We start from the raw sequence: 16,973 nt of genomic DNA, 5'->3' as shown, positions 1-16,973 counted from the left end.
TCAAGAAAAAAAAACTAAAAGAATCGAAAAAATAAAATAAGAAAAAAAATTGGAAAACCAACCAACAACAACAACAAATAGCAACAAAAATCATGAACACGAAACGTGTTGCACATATAACTGTCATCAAATGACAAATGCTTGACAGCATCAATCAGCAACAAAAGCAGCAGCAAAGGCAACGGCGACTAGAAAACTGTTGTCGTCTCGAAACGTCGCAAAGGTGGCAACAACAAATGCAACATAGTTTTATTAACAATAAAATATACAACAACAATAAGAGAAATAATATTTACAACAACAAGCCCGAGAGAGCTACAAAATTCAGACGTCTACAAATTATGGCCGGCGGTTTTCGTAAACGTGGCTGTCGTGGTAACCAAACTTGGTGTCTGCTCAAGGATTCGTTAATTTTCGTCCTGATTATGTGTGTCCTAATGCAACATCTGCTGGTGGTGGCGAAGGCCAGTGTAATATCGGCCAGTACAATAACATCAACATTGTCGGGACCCATATCGAATGGTTCCCAGCTGAATGAGATTTCAAGACAACTGCGTAACAATTTAGAAGAGAATTTATTGAATTTCAAAATACCAAGAGGTAGTCAAGAGGAGGGGGAAGAGGACATCCCAGGACTAGTTGCTGATGACGATGAGGAGGATGATGAAAATCAAACCAAAGAAGAATTTAGTATAATCGATGTAAATAAAATACAAATAGAGGAGAAAATTATTTTTAAAACCAAGGATTTTAGTAGAAATTTAAATAACAACAACAATAATAAAAAACATCAACAAAGTCAACAGAATATGGTCACAAAGGACCAAAAGAAAAATAAGACAGGGGAAAGCCAACAGGAGCCACTGGCTTATAAGGCGGCCATCGAACAGAAGTCTAAACTGGAGGACATTAGCAACAACTCCCCGGTAATAAAATCCACTGCCATGGAGAATGGCAAAACATTAGCCCAAAACAATAACAAAAACAGTTCTGCCTCCTCCCCACCCCACTCCACAGTATTACCCACCCTCGATGTAAATAACACCACCCCGAACTCACCCCCTAAACAAAATTCTCCACGACCTTTGGGCAAAGTCCCCAGTAGCAGCAGCACCAACAAAGGAGCGGATGGTGTTATCTTCCCCCATTTGTATGGCATTCGTGAAAATGTCATGCTACCCTCCGAGGATCCCGAACGGGAGGCTCAAATACTCTATGAGAAAACTCTAAAGGAATATCATGTGAAAAATGCCATTCATGAACAAAATCAAAACCAAAACAAAGCGAACTCATCAGCAACGTCCTTGGGTAAGGATTCAACAGCTTCATCGTCCGTGTCGTCGTCATCATCATCAAATGCCAGTCACTCGTCGGATTCATCACACCAACAGCAGAGGACATTGCATGCCGTCTGTGAGATATGGACACAAAAACATTGTCACTGTACGGGTACACTGGGTAGGCTGTCGTTGAGCTGTCGGAATATAGGGATATTAGCTGTGCCCATGGATTTACCCAGTGATACGGTGTTACTGTAAGTATAAATTCTTTCTTTGTTTAGGAAAATTGTCATGTGTGTTTAATAATTGTTTAAAAAAGTCTACGCCTTATTTAGACCTTTGAAAAAAAATTTAAAAAATCTACGGCATATAGATTTCTCTTAAAAATGTTCTTAAAAAATCCCCGCCTTATATAGACCCAGAAAAATATTCTTAAGAAAATCCGGGCCTCATATAGACCCAGAAAAATATTCTTAAATAATCCACGCCTTACAGAGGCTCTGAAAACTATTCTATTAAAAGTCCACGCATAATAGAGGCCTCTAAAAACTTTTCCTTAAATCTACGCCTATAGACCCTTAAAATATATTTAAGAAATCCACAACTATGTAGAGATACGTAAATTAATTAAAAAAATCCACGGCTACGTATAGACCATTAAAATAATTTAAAACGTATTTTTGAGAATCCAATGAAAAGCACTTTAAATTTAAAACCAGTAAGGAAAATCAAAAGTGGGACGGGGCCGGTGAAGACTATATGATACCCTTCACCATTTTGGGTACATACATGAGATGCTCATATGTACAATATTCTTTACATAGAATATACATAGCATCTATGAAGGACCAAATCTATCGGACGAAATTAACTGCGTACATATATATTTGAACAAAACTAAAACTACCCATACCATACCAATCTGAAAATTATGAAAAATTGAATGGTCCTAACTCAGTACGCTGCGCAAAATTTTGAGCGAATCGGTTTAAATTTGACTCTTTGGTGCTCCATTCACATAAAATCGGACGAAACAATATATAGGAGTCATATCTAAATCTGAACCGATTCCAAAGAAACTTCGCATACATCAATCTGGACCTAATTCAGTACTCTGAGCAAAATTTTGTCTCAATCGAACCAACATTTTCAGTATGGTGCTCCATTTACATAAAAACGGACGAAACGTTGCATACATCAATGTGGACCTAAGTCAGTCCTCTGTGCAAAATGTTGTCCCAATCGGATAAATATTGGGAGTTTGGTGCACCATTTACATAAAATCGGAGGAAACTATATATGGGGCTGCATCTAAATCTGAACCGATTTTCACCAATACATGAGCTGTGCTAAATTTCATCCAAGGCGGACATGCATAAATCGACTGTCCAGGCGGACATGCATAAATCGACTCAGAAAGTGACTCTGTAGATATTCTTAAAAGGAACCATGTATCTATCTTGTTTCCTTTTACCTGTTACAAACATATGCACAAAGATATAAGATACTGTACCACAGTGTGGTGAAGGGTATAAATACAACATATCAACACTTCGAAATAATTGGGAAAATGTATATGCGAATTTTGTAACACCAATGCCGAGATCGGTAAGAATGCCTGAAATAAAAATAATCGAATGAAAACCTAGTCACAATCTAGAGAGTGTAAAATCGGCCCGGATTTACAGGATATTTGTGAGGGTTTGCCAAAGACGTGTATTTTTTAAAGGAGATTTTTAGGAGGTATAAAGGCTTGGATGTTGTAATGAATATTTTTTTCAATAGTTACCAAAGGCTTGGATTTTTTAAGGAATATTTTTTTGGGGGTTACCAAAGAGTTTTTATACCCTACACAACTATGTTGTCAGGGTATTATAGCTTTGTGCAGCCCCAAGAGTTTGTAACGCCGCGAAATATTGGTCCTAGACCCACCTTTAAGTATACCGATCGTCATATCTCGACTAGCTGAGTCGATCTAGACATGTGTGTCCGTCCGTCCATCCGTCTGTCCATTATAATTTGTCAACACGATACAGGCCACAGTTATTGACCAATCTTCACGAATTTTTGAATGTAGGACGGGTTCTGGTCAATGAAGACCCCTATTGTTTTTGGTAAAGGTCGGTCAATATTTAGGAGATGAAATGGACCAAATACTTAATTGTTGTCGGTTTTTCTGGTCGCTCCAGAGGCCGCAATTATAGTTCAAACATCGCGAAATTTTACATGGAGAAGGGGATCGGGCCAAAGAATAAGCATGCCTGTTTTGATAAAGATCGGCCAATATTTAGATGGTCAAATGGACCCTGACTTTTGTGTGAAAAATTACAAAATGTTTATTCTGGGGCGTATATACTTGCTCGTGAAGGACATATATCCGAGAAGTTGATAGTATATCTAAGAGGAGTTGTTGACCTTCAAATTGATACCAATTATATAGCTGTATGACTATGTGCATAGTATTACTATTACTCCATTAGAAGACGGAAATGTCTCGCAGATCGCTTTGAAGTTGTACATGAAGTTGCGATTATGGTCAAGGACGACGCCTAAAGTTTTCGGTGAAGTTGAGATTTCATTCGAGAGTACAATGAACCGAAAACTTTATCCTATGTCCCAACAGTGATCCTATGTCCAAATGTCAAGATTCCAGCTTTATCGGTTCGCCCAAATCCAAATTTGGTACCATATAGTACACATTAGTACGAATTTCCAAATTTCATACCCCCCTTGGTACACCCCAACAATGATAATAACACAAAATTTTAGGATCGCAGCTCTATTGGTTCACCCTAAATCCAAACTGTACCAAATTTAGTACACATTAGTATGAATTTCCAAAACTCTCTGGATATTTTAATACTACACCCCAAAAGTGGTTCTAGCGTCAAATTTCAAGATTCCACCTCAGTCGGTTCACCCACATTCACATTTGATAACATTTAGTACACACTTCCAAAACTTCCTACATCGGTTCACCCATAATAGGCATTTCCAAAACGTAGCTCAATTCTACCCCTAATGGTGATCCTAAGTCCAAATGTCAAGATTCCAGCTATATCGGTTCGTCCAAATCCAAATTTGGTACCATATAGTACACACTAGTACGAATTTCCAAAACAAATATAGTACCATTTAGTACTCAGCGTACATATAAGTACAAATTTCCAAATCGCTATCCTACACTTCGACGGTAATGTTAATTTCAGGAATCCACCACTATCCGTTCCTCCAAATTCAAATTGTACCAAATTTTGTACCGTTTAGTACTTTTTGTATAGATGTCTACACACTTCAAAAACCACCTGCTTATATCGACCCTATTGTTAACGAAATTGTACCAAGTTTAGTATTTTTCGGATACCTATAGTTCAAATTTCCCAAAAAATCCTCGGCTACATATATTCTACACTCCGTCAGTGACCCTCATTTCAAATTTAAGAGTTTTAGCTCTACCGGTTCGACAAATACAAATGGTACCACATTTAGTACTTTTCTGGTAAGAATATCAACAGAAGAAACCTAACTACCATCGTCTTAAAAAATATCTAAAGTCATTTTTTATATAGAAACTCATTCGTAGTTCCCATAGATTCTTTCATCTAATATTACGTCTATAATAGGAATTTTGTGTACCTCCACAACAATAAATTTATGAAGTTTCAAAATAATAAATTTGATCAGATCTCGACCAATCTCCTTTGATGTGAAACAATTTTATTTCATTCAGTCTCGAAAAAAATATAGGTGTGTCTGGAAATTTATTTTTGTTTATTTTGTTACAATTTGTGTGTGTGTCCCATTTTCAAAAACTTCCCTTCCCACACAAACAAAAAATATTAAATTGTACATTTAAATAAATGTTAATAGTTTTTCAGCATTTTGGTTTAATTACTTAATTTGTATTTGTTCTTGTGTGTTGTCTGGTTTGATTGTCACTTGTTTGTTCTTTTTCAATTTTACGCCAAACGATTAACAAGCGTTCCCACAGTCATAAAAACAAAACGCTCGCCAAGACAACCATTAAAAAGTATCAAAAATTAAAAAAATACACAAAAAATGTTTTTGTATTTCATAGCCATAATCACTCACGTTTCAAAATGTTCGCAACTACTTGACACAGTAGTGTCATGCTGTGCTGCCTTCCACCCTGCCAACCAGCCATCCTCCCTGCCAGCCAGACAGCTTTGCCATTGTAAAATAGACTCTCGTACATATTTAGAACTGTTAATTGTCTGAAATACACAACCAGGCAACAACATAAACCACCAGCAGCCAGCAGCAACAACAACACTTAATGAAGAACCCAACAAAAAATCCATAAACCTCCCCACACCCCCAACAACAAACTAATTGCCAACATTCGGCAATTACCTACAGCAGAATCAGCAACAACAACCTGGCAGGCAAAAGTTGCCAAACATACTCTACTCTAACTAATGACAAACTATTAATATAAAAAAAATCATTGCAAACAAACAACAACAGCATAAACACTACAATTTTTTATATAAAAAAACAACAACAAAATCGCACACCTCAAATACTCACTTACCTATCGTGTTGCATATCACGTCTGGTCTTTCAGCGAGTGTCTGTGAGAGCGAACGGCACACACTACGGCTGAGAAGCAACAGCAGCAACATGGGCAGAGGCAGCAGCAACAAAAAGATTCCACACCATTTCCACAATTCAGGGGCTACCATAAGGCGTGGATTTTTAAATAATATTTTTCAGGGGCGTGGATTTTTAAATAATATTTTTCAGGGGCGTGGATTTTTAAATAATATTTTTCAGGGGCGTGGATTTTTAAATAATATTTTTCAGGGGCGTGGATTTTTAAATAATATTTTTCAGGGGCGTGGATTTTTAAATAATATTTTTCAGGGGCGTGGATTTTTAAATAATATTTTTCAGGGGCGTGGATTTTTAAATAATATTTTTCAGGGGCGTGGATTTTTAAATAATATTTTTCAGGGGCGTGGATTTTTAAATAATATTTTTCAGGGGCGTGGATTTTTAAATAATATTTTTCAGGGGCGTGGATTTTTAAATAATATTTTTCAGGGGCGTGGATTTTTAAGGCGTGGATTTTTAAATAATATTTTTCAGGGGCTACCATAAGGCGTGGATTTTTAAATAATATTTTTCTGGGGCTACAATAAGGCGTGGAATTTTAAATAATATTTTTCAGGTGCTACCATAAGGCGTGGATTTTATAAATATTTTTTTTTGGATTTATTAAATATTTTTTACAGGGATTTTTTAACAATTTATTTCAGGGGCCTATATAAGGCGTGGATTTTTTTAACAAATTTTTTCAGGGGCCTATATAAGGCGTGGATTTTTAACAATTTTTTTCAGGGGCCTATATAATGCGTTGATTTTTTAACAATTTTTTTTTGGGTCCTATATAAGGCGTGAATTTTGTTAACAATTTTTTTCAGGGACCTATATAAGGCGTGAATTTTTTTAACAATTTTTTCAGAGACCTATAAAAGGCGTGGATTTTTATACCCTTCACCACACTGTAGTACACGGTGTTATGTCTTTGTGCATATGTTTGTAACAGTCAAAAGGAATCGAGATAGACCCATGGCTCCTTTTGAGAATATGCATAGAATCACTATCTGAGTCGGTTTACGCATGTCCGTCCGTCTGTAGATGTTAAATTGTAAACAAAGTACAGGTCGCATTTATGATCCGAATTGGAGGAAATTTGGCACAGATCACTTACAGGATTGCCCATATTCGACGGATCCATGTTTAAAAAAAAATAACAAGTGAAAAAGCGTTAAGTTCGACCAGGCCGAACTTTGGATACCCTCCACCATAATTATACAGATTCATGCAATGAAAATATAGGAACATACCAAAAAGCGGCCATATACCGATAATTCTATAAACCGATTTATGTAAACCATTATGTACACAAAATACAAATTTCAGCAATTTTAATGGGGATTTTTCCTAAAATGTGTAAGATCCAAAAAGTGGACAGATACTGACAACGCATGGTAGAGTATAAAATCTTCAAACTACTGTAATTTAGATTACAAAGTTATATATATATATATATATATATATATATATTTTGATTACATAGTGTTGGAAGTAGTGAATATTTGGTGATATCATTATATGATGTCTATGCCTAATTAATGACCGGTATATGCCAATTTTGAACCAATATTTTAATTGTTTATCTCAATTCTTTCCTTCAGGAGGTATCACTATATTGAGGAGATGCCTAAATGTCTGCCGATATATTTCATAATCGTCATCTTTGAGTTTTTTTTTTTTTTGTCACAATATCTTCAGAAGCGGAATGCTTACAACAGATGGCTAAAACGTCTTTGTAGGGTAAAAATTGACTATTCCCCGTAACGACTACCCAACCCCAACACTCGGAACAAATCAGATATCTATTTTAATATAAAAAAGGGGGTTATATGGGGACTATCCCTAAAAAGGAGTGAATACGACTACAAAATACCAAATTTCAGTGAATTCGGTTGAAAAACGCGCTCAAGAACCTCAAAATACCGAAAATTGGGGGTACCCTTATATGGGGGCTACCCGAAAAAATTGACCTATATTTATAATTTTTTGTGGAGATATTTGCTACCCAATAACAACTCAATGTACCAAATATCAGCGAATTCGGTTGAAAACCGCGTTTAAGAACCCTAAAATACCGAATATTGGGGGGACCCTTATATGGGGGCAACCCGCAAAAATTGACCTATATTTATAATTTTTTGTGGAGAGATATGTTACCCAATAAGAACTCAAATTACTAAATTACAGCCAATTGGGTGGAAAAATCCGGTTAAAACCCCCCAAAAACTGAAAATTGGGATGTACCCTTATATGGGGGCTACCAGAAAAAGTAGACCTATATTTATAATTTTTAGTGGGGAAATTTGGTACCCAATAAGAACCCAGTGTACCAAATTTCAGCGAATTCGGTTGAAAACCGCGCTCAAGAACCCTAAGATACCGAAAATTGGTGGGTACCCTTATATGGGAGCTATGCCTAAACGTGGACCGATATAGCCCATCTTCGAACTTGACCTGCCTGCAGACAAAAGACGACTCTATGCAAAATTTTAGCGTTCTATCTCAATTCGTTTAGACGCTAGAGTGATTACAACAGACGGACAGACGGACAAATTCTTCAGAAAATCGATTGTTATGCGACTTATGTGCTGTGGAGCGCCCTAACTGGCATCACAAAATTGGTCATCATGTCGCGATAACGCTCCTGATTGATGGTAACTGCATGACCATTTTCATTTTGGAAGAAAAAATTTTGTTCGAATCGTTTCAGATTTAGATATGGCCCCCATATATAGTTTCGTACGATTTTATGTAAATGATGCACCATACTGTCAATATTGGTCCGATTGAGACAAAATTTTGCACAGAGTAGCTGACAATAGCTGACATATATAGTCTCGTCCGATTTTTTGTGAATGATACACCAAACTCCCAATATTTGTCCGATAGAGACAAAATTTTGCACAGAGTACTAAATTAGGTCCAGACTGATGTCTGCGAAGTTTTGTTAAAATCGGTTCAGATTGAGTTATAGCTCACATATATAGTTTCTTCCGATTTTTTGAATGATACACCAAACTCCCAATATCTGTCTGATTGAGCAAAATTTTGAATGGCGAATGCAATTGAGGAAAAAATGATGTGTGATAAAGTGTGCTGAAATCGGTTCAGATTTTGATATAGGTCTTATATATATATATATATATATATATTTTCGTTCGATTTTATGCAAGTGTTGCACCGAAGCGCTTATGTTTGTTCGATTTACAGGAAATTTGGCAGAGGGTATTAAATTGAATATAGTGTGATAAAAAAAAAACAAATGGTGTAAGCAACGTTGCTCAATTAGGTCCATGTGTTTTTATACAAAATTCCCATATAAAATTTTACTCTATTTCATACAAATGGTACACCAAAGAATCCACGTGTGCCCGTTTGACATGCTATTTTGAATGTATTCCAGAATGGTATGAGGTAGTAGGTAGGTAGTACATTTAATTACGCCCGATTCCATCTCAATAGTCCTCCATAGAGTCTATGTCTGTTCTATCTACATGATATAGTACATATTAACATCTCTTGTATGTACCCAAAGTGGTGAAGGGAACTTTAGGTTAGGTTTCACTGTCTTCCTCACACGCTCTTCGCATCCAATCTTGAGTAGATGTGCCTTCAGGCCGAGGTGTCCCGTCAGATTACCCGTCAGTCGGCTTATTTTTTATTTGTTTAGCGTTAGGATTTGCTTAGTTTTGTCTTCACTTGGGTCGCCCCATAATATTTTGGTGATTTTTCCTGTCCCCCCAAAGGGTTTTGTGGGTCTCATTTGCCAATTACCTCATTTCTTGGCGTATTTCGCTAAAGGGTTGGGCGGTATACACCTCTATATGGGTAGCGCAGTGGCACTTCTGGCTAGTCGTTTTGCTATCTCCTTGCCTATGATTTCTTGGTGACCCGGTACCCATATAATTCGTACTTTTGATCTTTACTTACTGGTTTAAATAAAATTTTCAGGGGTCTATATAATGCGTTGATTTTTTAAATAATATTTTCAGGGGCCTCCAAAAGGCGTGGATTTTTTTAAAAAAATATTTTTCAAAAACTAAAAAATATTAAAAAAATAAATTTTCAAAAAAAAAATATTTTGTCAGGAGTGGGATTTGAACCCACGCCCTCAGAGAGGACCAGAACGCTCACATTTCATACAATTCTGTTTTGGAAACAGAACAAGTAGTTACACTTGAGTCTGGCGCCTTAGACCGCTCGGCCATCCTGACATGTAATCGCTTCGATGTCAGTTGTACGTGTTCAACCCGAATGCTTTGTTATGGTGGATGAGTTAATCGCTTGTATGTACAGACACACAAATCTATTTATAGTCTGGCCGAACATTTTTTTATAAAAGAAAATAAAAACAACAATAAAATGCTATCGAATAAACAACCAAGCAGCTACTGAATGAAATTTTTAATGCCCAACGAAGCACGTGGATAGTGGAAATGTGGATTTGTTGTTGTTGTTGTAATTTATTATTGTTTTATTTGTTGTGTTTGGCATTGTTGTTGTCTTGCCCACAGATTTAAATGTGGGAATTCCGCTCAGTGATAATGAATGAAGTGGATTGAATTGAGGAAAAAATATGTGCGGTAATGGGCATTTTTAAATCGGGATGGTTTTCAATGGTGAGCAATTTTCAAATTTAATTCAATTAAATATTGGATTTGAAAAAAAAAGGAAGCAAATAAATTTTTAAAACAAAAGGGGGTGGTTTGTTAAAAAAAAAAATATGTTTAAGGGTCATGATAAAGTCGTGGATTTTTTAAAGAATATTTTTAGGGACCATCTATAAGGCGTGAATTTTTTAAACGAATATTTTTAGGGACCATCTATAAGGCGTGGATTTTTTAAAGAATCTTTTAAGGGACCATCTATAAGGCGTGGATTTTTTAAAGAATCTTTTTAGGGACAATCTATAAGGCAGGGATTTTTAAAGAATCTTTTTAGAGACCACCTATAAGGCGTGGATTTTTTAAAGAATCTTTTTAGGGACCATCTATAAGGCGTGGATTTTTTAAAGAATATTTTTAGGGATCATCCATAAGGCGTGGATTTTTTAAAGAATCTTTTTAGGGACCATCTATAAGGCGTGGATTTTTTAAAGCATAGTTTACGGACCATTTATAAGGCGTGGATTTTTTAAAGAATCTTTTTAGGGACCATTTATAAGGCGTGGATTTTTTAAAGAATCTTTTTAGGGACCATCTATAAGGCGTGGATTTTTATACCCTTTACCACACTGTGGTACAGGGTATTATGTCTTTGTGCATATGTTTGTAACAGGCAAAAATAATCGAGATAGACCCATGGTTCCTTTTGAGAATATGCATAGAATCACTTTCTGAGTCGATTTATGCATGTCCGTCTGTCCGTCCGTCCGTCTGTCCGTCCGTCCGTCCATGTATTTTTGTTAACAAAGTACAGGTCACATTTATGATCCGATTTGGATGAAATTTGGCACAGGTCACTTAATTGGCCCAAGGACGAAACCTATTGAAATTGGAGAAAATCGGTCCACGTTTAGGCATAGCTCCCATATAAGGGTACCCCAAAATTTTCGGTATTTTGAGGTTCTTGAGCGCGTTTTTTAACTGAATTCGCTGAAATTTGGTACTTTGAGTTCTTATTGGGTAGCAAATCTCTCTACCAAAAATTATAAACAAAGGTCAATTTTTTCGGATAGCCCCCATATAAGGGTACCCCCAAATTTTCGGTATTTTGAGGTTCTTGAGCGCGTTTTTTAACTGAATTCGCTGAAATTTGGTACATTGAGTTCTTATTGGGTAGCAAATATCCCTACCAAAAATTATAAATAAAGGTCCATTTTTTCGGATAGCCCCCATATAAGATTACCCCCAATTTTCGGTATTTTGGGGGTTTTGATAGCATTTTTCGACCGAATTTGCTGAAATTTGGTACTTTGTGTTCTCATTGGGTAGCAAATCTCCTTACCAAAAATTAAAAGTAAATGTCAATTTTTCGGATAGCCCCCATATAAGGGTACCCCACATTTTCGGTATTTTCGGGTTCTTGGGCTTGTTTTATAACTGAATTCTCTGAAATTTTGTACATTGGGTTCTTATTGGGTACCAAATTACTCCACTAAAAATTATAAATATAGGTCTAGTTTTTCTGGTAGTCCCCATATAACGGTACCCCAAATTTTTGGTATTTTGGGGGTTCTGATTGTATTTTTCAACCAAATTGACTTAATTTAGAACGTCGAGTTCTTATTAGGTAGCACATCTCTACACTATAAATAGTGGTCAATTTTTTCTGGTAGCCCCCAGGTTTTGAGGTTCTTGAACCAATTTTTTTTTCTGGCACAGGATATTATGTTTTTGCGCATATTACAAACAGGCAGTAGGAAACGAGACTGACACATACGACTTCTGTTAGGATTCATTTCTTGAATATACTCAAAGTGGTGAAGGGTATCATATAGTCGGCCCCGTCCGACTTTACTACTTTCCTTACTGGTTTAATGAATATTTTTTTGAAACCATCTATAAGGCGTGGATTTTTTAAAGAATATTTTAAGGGACCATCTATAAGGCGTGGATTTTTTAAAGAATATTTTAAGGGACCATCTATAAGGCGTGGATTTTTTAAAGAATATTTTAAGGGACCATCTATAAGGCGTGGATTTTTTAAAGAATATTTTAAGGGACCATCTATAAGGCGTGGATTTTTTAAAGAATATTTTAAGGGACCATCTATAAGGCGTGGATTTTTTAAAGAATATTTTAAGGGACCATCTATAAGGCGTGGATTTTTTAAAGAATATTTTAAGGGACCATCTATAAGGCGTGGATTTTTTAAAGAATATTTTAAGGGACCATCTATAAGGCGTGGATTTTTTAAAGAATATTTTAAGGGACCATCTATAAGGCGTGGATTTTTTAAAGAATATTTTAAGGGACCATCTATAAGGCGTGGATTTTTTAAAGAATATTTTAAGGGACCATCTATAAGGCGTGGATTTTTTAAAGAATATTTTAAGGGACCATCTATAAGGCGTGGATTTTTTAAAGAATATTTTAAGGGACCATCTATAAGGCGTGGATTTTTTAAAGAATATTTTAAGGGACCATCTATAAGGCGTGGATTTTTTAAAGAATATTTTAAGGGACCATCTATAAGGCGTGGATTTTTTAAAGAATATTTTAAGGGACCATCTATAAGGCGTGGATTTTTTAAAGAATATTTTAAGGGACCATCTATAAGGCGTGGATTTTTTAAAGAATATTTTAAGGGACCATCTATAAGGCGTGGATTTTTTAAAGAATATTTTAAGGGACCATCTATAAGGCGTGGATTTTTTAAAGAATATTTTAAGGGACCATCTATAAGGCGTGGATTTTTTAAAGAATATTTTAAGGGACCATCTATAAGGCGTGGATTTTTTAAAGAATATTTTAAGGGACCATCTATAAGGCGTGGATTTTTTAAAGAATATTTTAAGGGACCATCTATAAGGCGTGGATTTTTTAAAGAATATTTTAAGGGACCATCTATAAGGCGTGGATTTTTTAAAGAATATTTTAAGGGACCATCTATAAGGCGTGGATTTTTTAAAGAATATTTTAAGGGACCATCTATAAGGCGTGGATTTTTTAAAGAATATTTTAAGGGACCATCTATAAGGCGTGGATTTTTTAAAGAATATTTTAAGGGACCATCTATAAGGCGTGGATTTTTTAAATAATATTTTAAGGGACCATCTATAAGGCGTGGATTTTTTAAAGAATATTTTAAGGGACCATCTATAAGGCGTGGATTTTTTAAAGAATATTTTAAGGGACCATCTATAAGGCGTGGATTTTTTAAAGAATATTTTAAGGGACCATCTATAAGGCGTGGATTTTTTAAAGAATATTTTAAGGGACCATCTATAAGGCGTGGATTTTTTAAAGAATATTTTAAGGGACCATCTATAAGGCGTGGATTTTTTAAAGAATATTTTAAGGGACCATCTATAAGGCGTGGATTTTTTAAAGAATATTTTAAGGGACCATCTATAAGGCGTGGATTTTTTAAAGAATATTTTAAGGGACCATCTATAAGGCGTGGATTTTTTAAAGAATATTTTAAGGGACCATCTATAAGGCGTGGATTTTTTAAAGAATATTTTAAGGGACCATCTATAAGGCGTGGATTTTTTAAAGAATATTTTAAGGGACCATCTATAAGGCGTGGATTTTTTAAAGAATATTTTAAGGGACCATCTATAAGGCGTGGATTTTTTAAAGAATATTTTAAGGGACCATCTATAAGGCGTGGATTTTTTAAAGAATATTTTAAGGGACCATCTATAAGGCGTGGATTTTTTAAAGAATATTTTAAGGGACCATCTATAAGGCGTGGATTTTTTAAAGAATTCCTTGGAAATGGTGTAACAAAACTGCAAACATGCTTTGAGTTTCCAAATGAAACGCATAACAACGTTGACAGCGAACGAACGAACAGAACACCGCAATCACGTTGCGTTACGCGTAACGTCATTCGCTCTGTGCTCTACTCTGTTGCCTTGAAACATTGATTAACGTATGTCACGTTGCCATAAATTATTAATTAAATTTAACCACCACTACTGGGTGCTTTTTTGATGTCATTTGTTGTTGTTGCTGCAAATTTTGCAGTTTGTCGTTGAGTGAAAAACCGCGAAAAAGGCGAAACAAGACAAATGTTATAGATAAATAGACGGATGGATGGCTGGTTCGATGGATGGATGTATGTTTTAGGCATATAGACAGCTAGCAAGCTGATGTTCATATGTGCGGACAGACAGGCAGGCAAACCAAACCTGGCCTATAACTGATAGTAAAGACAAACTGTTTGATGGTTAACCGCACCAATAACAAAAAATAAATAACATGACTCACTTTTGTTGCAATTTGCACTTTACGTCTGAAAGAACATTATTTGCGGTCATATATCTTTGTCTAAATAAGATATGAATAATGGTGACATTAAGTACAATATTTATTATAACCTTAAAAATATTTTTTAAAAAATCCACGCCTTGTTGAGGACCCTTAAAAATATTTTTTAAAAAATCCACGCCTTGTTGAGGACCCTTAAAAATATTTTTTAAAAAATCCACGCCTTGTTGAGGACCCTTAAAAATAGTTTTTTAAAAAATCCACGCCTTGTTGAGGACCCTTAAAAATATTTTTTAAAAAATCCACGCCTTGTTGAGGACCCTTAAAAATATTTTTTTAAAAAATCCACGCCTTGCTGAGGACCCTGAAAAATATTTGTTTAAGAAATCCACGCCTTGTTGAGGACCCTTTAAATATTTTTTAAGAAATCCACACCTTGTTGAGGACCCTTAAGAATATTTTTTTTAAGAAATCCACGCCTTGTTGAGTTTTTTAAAAAAATCGAGGTATTGCTGTTGCTGATTGTGAATACCCTTTTAAATAAAAGCGTTTTTTTATTATTTTTTCTATAGCTACTTGTAACCTCTTTTTTCGTAACCAGCTTTTTTTCACTTCCCTAAAGTGATTTGTTATTTGCTTTATTTTATTGCTGAATAGTGAGTTATTTTCTTTTTTGCGAAAATGAATGCAACTCCCCTTTTCCTGTTCGACTTTTTCGTTTGTGTCATTTTTCTATACACACCTCATAAATTTCCGAATTTTATTTTCTTTTTGGTAAATAACCAAAGAGTATTTACAACTTTATCGCCATCATCATCATCATCACCATTCCGATGGTCAGTTATATGAACATAAACAGCATCGTCCTGCCCACCTCATAACCATAAACTCTTGAGGAGGAAATCAAAAAAAAAAAACACCTCCCATTTTTAGCCCCTTTACTTAAGGGGCCACTTATTAGGGCCAATGAACTGGGAAATGACATTTTCATACAAAATATTTTTGGGGAACCATTAAATAAGGCCTGGATTTATTAAAGAATAGAGGCGAGGTCTTATAGAGGCGTGGATTTCTTAAAGAATATTTTTTCGGGGTCTTATAGAGGCGTGGACTTCTTAAAGAATATTTTTTCGGGGTCTTATAGAGGCGTGGACTTCTTAAAGAATATTTTTTCGGGGTCTTATAGAGGCGTGGGGTTTTTAAAGAATATTTTTTTTGGGGTCTTATAGAGGCGTGGATTTCTTAAAGAATATTTTTTCAGGGTCTTATAGAGGCGTGGATTTCTTAAAGAATGTTTTTTCGGGGTCTTATAGAGGCGTGGATTTCTTAAAGAATATTTTTTCGGGGTCTTATAGAGGCGTGGATTTCTTAAAGAATATTTTTTCGGGGTCTTATAGAGGCGTGGATTTCTTAAAGAATATTTTTTCGGGGTCTTGTAGACGCGAGGGGTTTTTAACGAATATTTTTTCGGGGTCTTATAGGGGCGTGGGGTTTTTAAAGAATATTTTTTCAATTTTTTTGTTGTTTTTAAAGCAACCTTTTCTTGTCTCCTGCTGAGTTTCCTATTTCCTATAAAAATTGATTCCGTATTTAAAGTAGTATGTATGCTGTCGATGGCAACTATTGTGTGTCGGTGTGGATGTGTGGAAATATATCCCACCCCTGTGGTATTCCCACACATGGTCGCTCTTGGCCCACATTCGAACTTAAGTTGTAAACAATATTTTGTTTCCAAATTCATTTATCTTATTTTCCTGTTGTTGTTGTGAATTGTGGCACTAACAAACATTAAGCGGGAACTAACTTTTCTTTGTCACCCCCACCCACTTCTGACATAAAAGTTGTGTAAAGCAGAAAAGAGTTGTTGTTTATTCAATTTGGGGTTGTCACTTTTCTTTCAAGACCCGGGGAAATATTTAGTTGATACAATCAAAAGGATGAGGGGAGGGTGGGGCAGGAGGTTTCATTTTGTCTACAATTGATTTTGATTGATTGTAGTTAAGTGCGAACGTTCTCGTTTTTTTTACTATTTTATTCAATCGATTTGTTAGTCGATTTTTTATTTATTCTTTTTATTGGGGGCCAACATTGTGATTGTGAGGCTGGTAAGGACATAGAAATGTACAAGGACAAGTTACTCTTCTTTGCCATTTGGTCCTTGAGTGTCTTAGGCATTTTCGTGCTAATGTTG

The 16,973-nt window shown here is 35.5% G+C and overlaps 1 protein-coding gene and 1 non-coding gene across 2 annotated transcripts in view; one reads left to right on the top strand and one right to left on the bottom strand.

The window, feature by feature from the left end:
• Window positions 1-341: 341 nt before the first annotated feature.
• LOC133334092 (toll-like receptor 6) overlaps window positions 342-16,973 on the top strand; it is a gene marked incomplete at its 3' end in the record, with an annotated part of 33,318 nt that continues 16,686 nt past the window's right edge. Inside the window, exon 1 of the mRNA XM_061542388.1 lies at window positions 342-1,534. Within this exon, the coding sequence (XP_061398372.1) occupies window positions 342-1,534 (1,193 nt within the window). The remainder of the gene's footprint in view (window positions 1,535-16,973) is intronic.
• Trnal-caa (transfer RNA leucine (anticodon CAA)) lies at window positions 9,986-10,117 on the bottom strand. The gene is made up of 2 exons: window positions 10,080-10,117; window positions 9,986-10,030 (listed from the first exon to the last, which is right to left on the bottom strand). It is a non-coding gene; the product is annotated as a tRNA-Leu (tRNA).

This window comes from Musca vetustissima, unplaced genomic scaffold (assembly GCF_032173495.1).
Source record: "Musca vetustissima isolate MV318-11 ecotype Yass unplaced genomic scaffold, APGP_CSIRO_Mvet_v1 utg62933, whole genome shotgun sequence".
Lineage (NCBI taxonomy): Eukaryota > Metazoa > Arthropoda > Insecta > Diptera > Muscidae > Musca > Musca vetustissima.
Note: the sequence above shows the minus strand (reverse complement) of the source record. Positions and strands in the feature narration are given on the sequence as shown.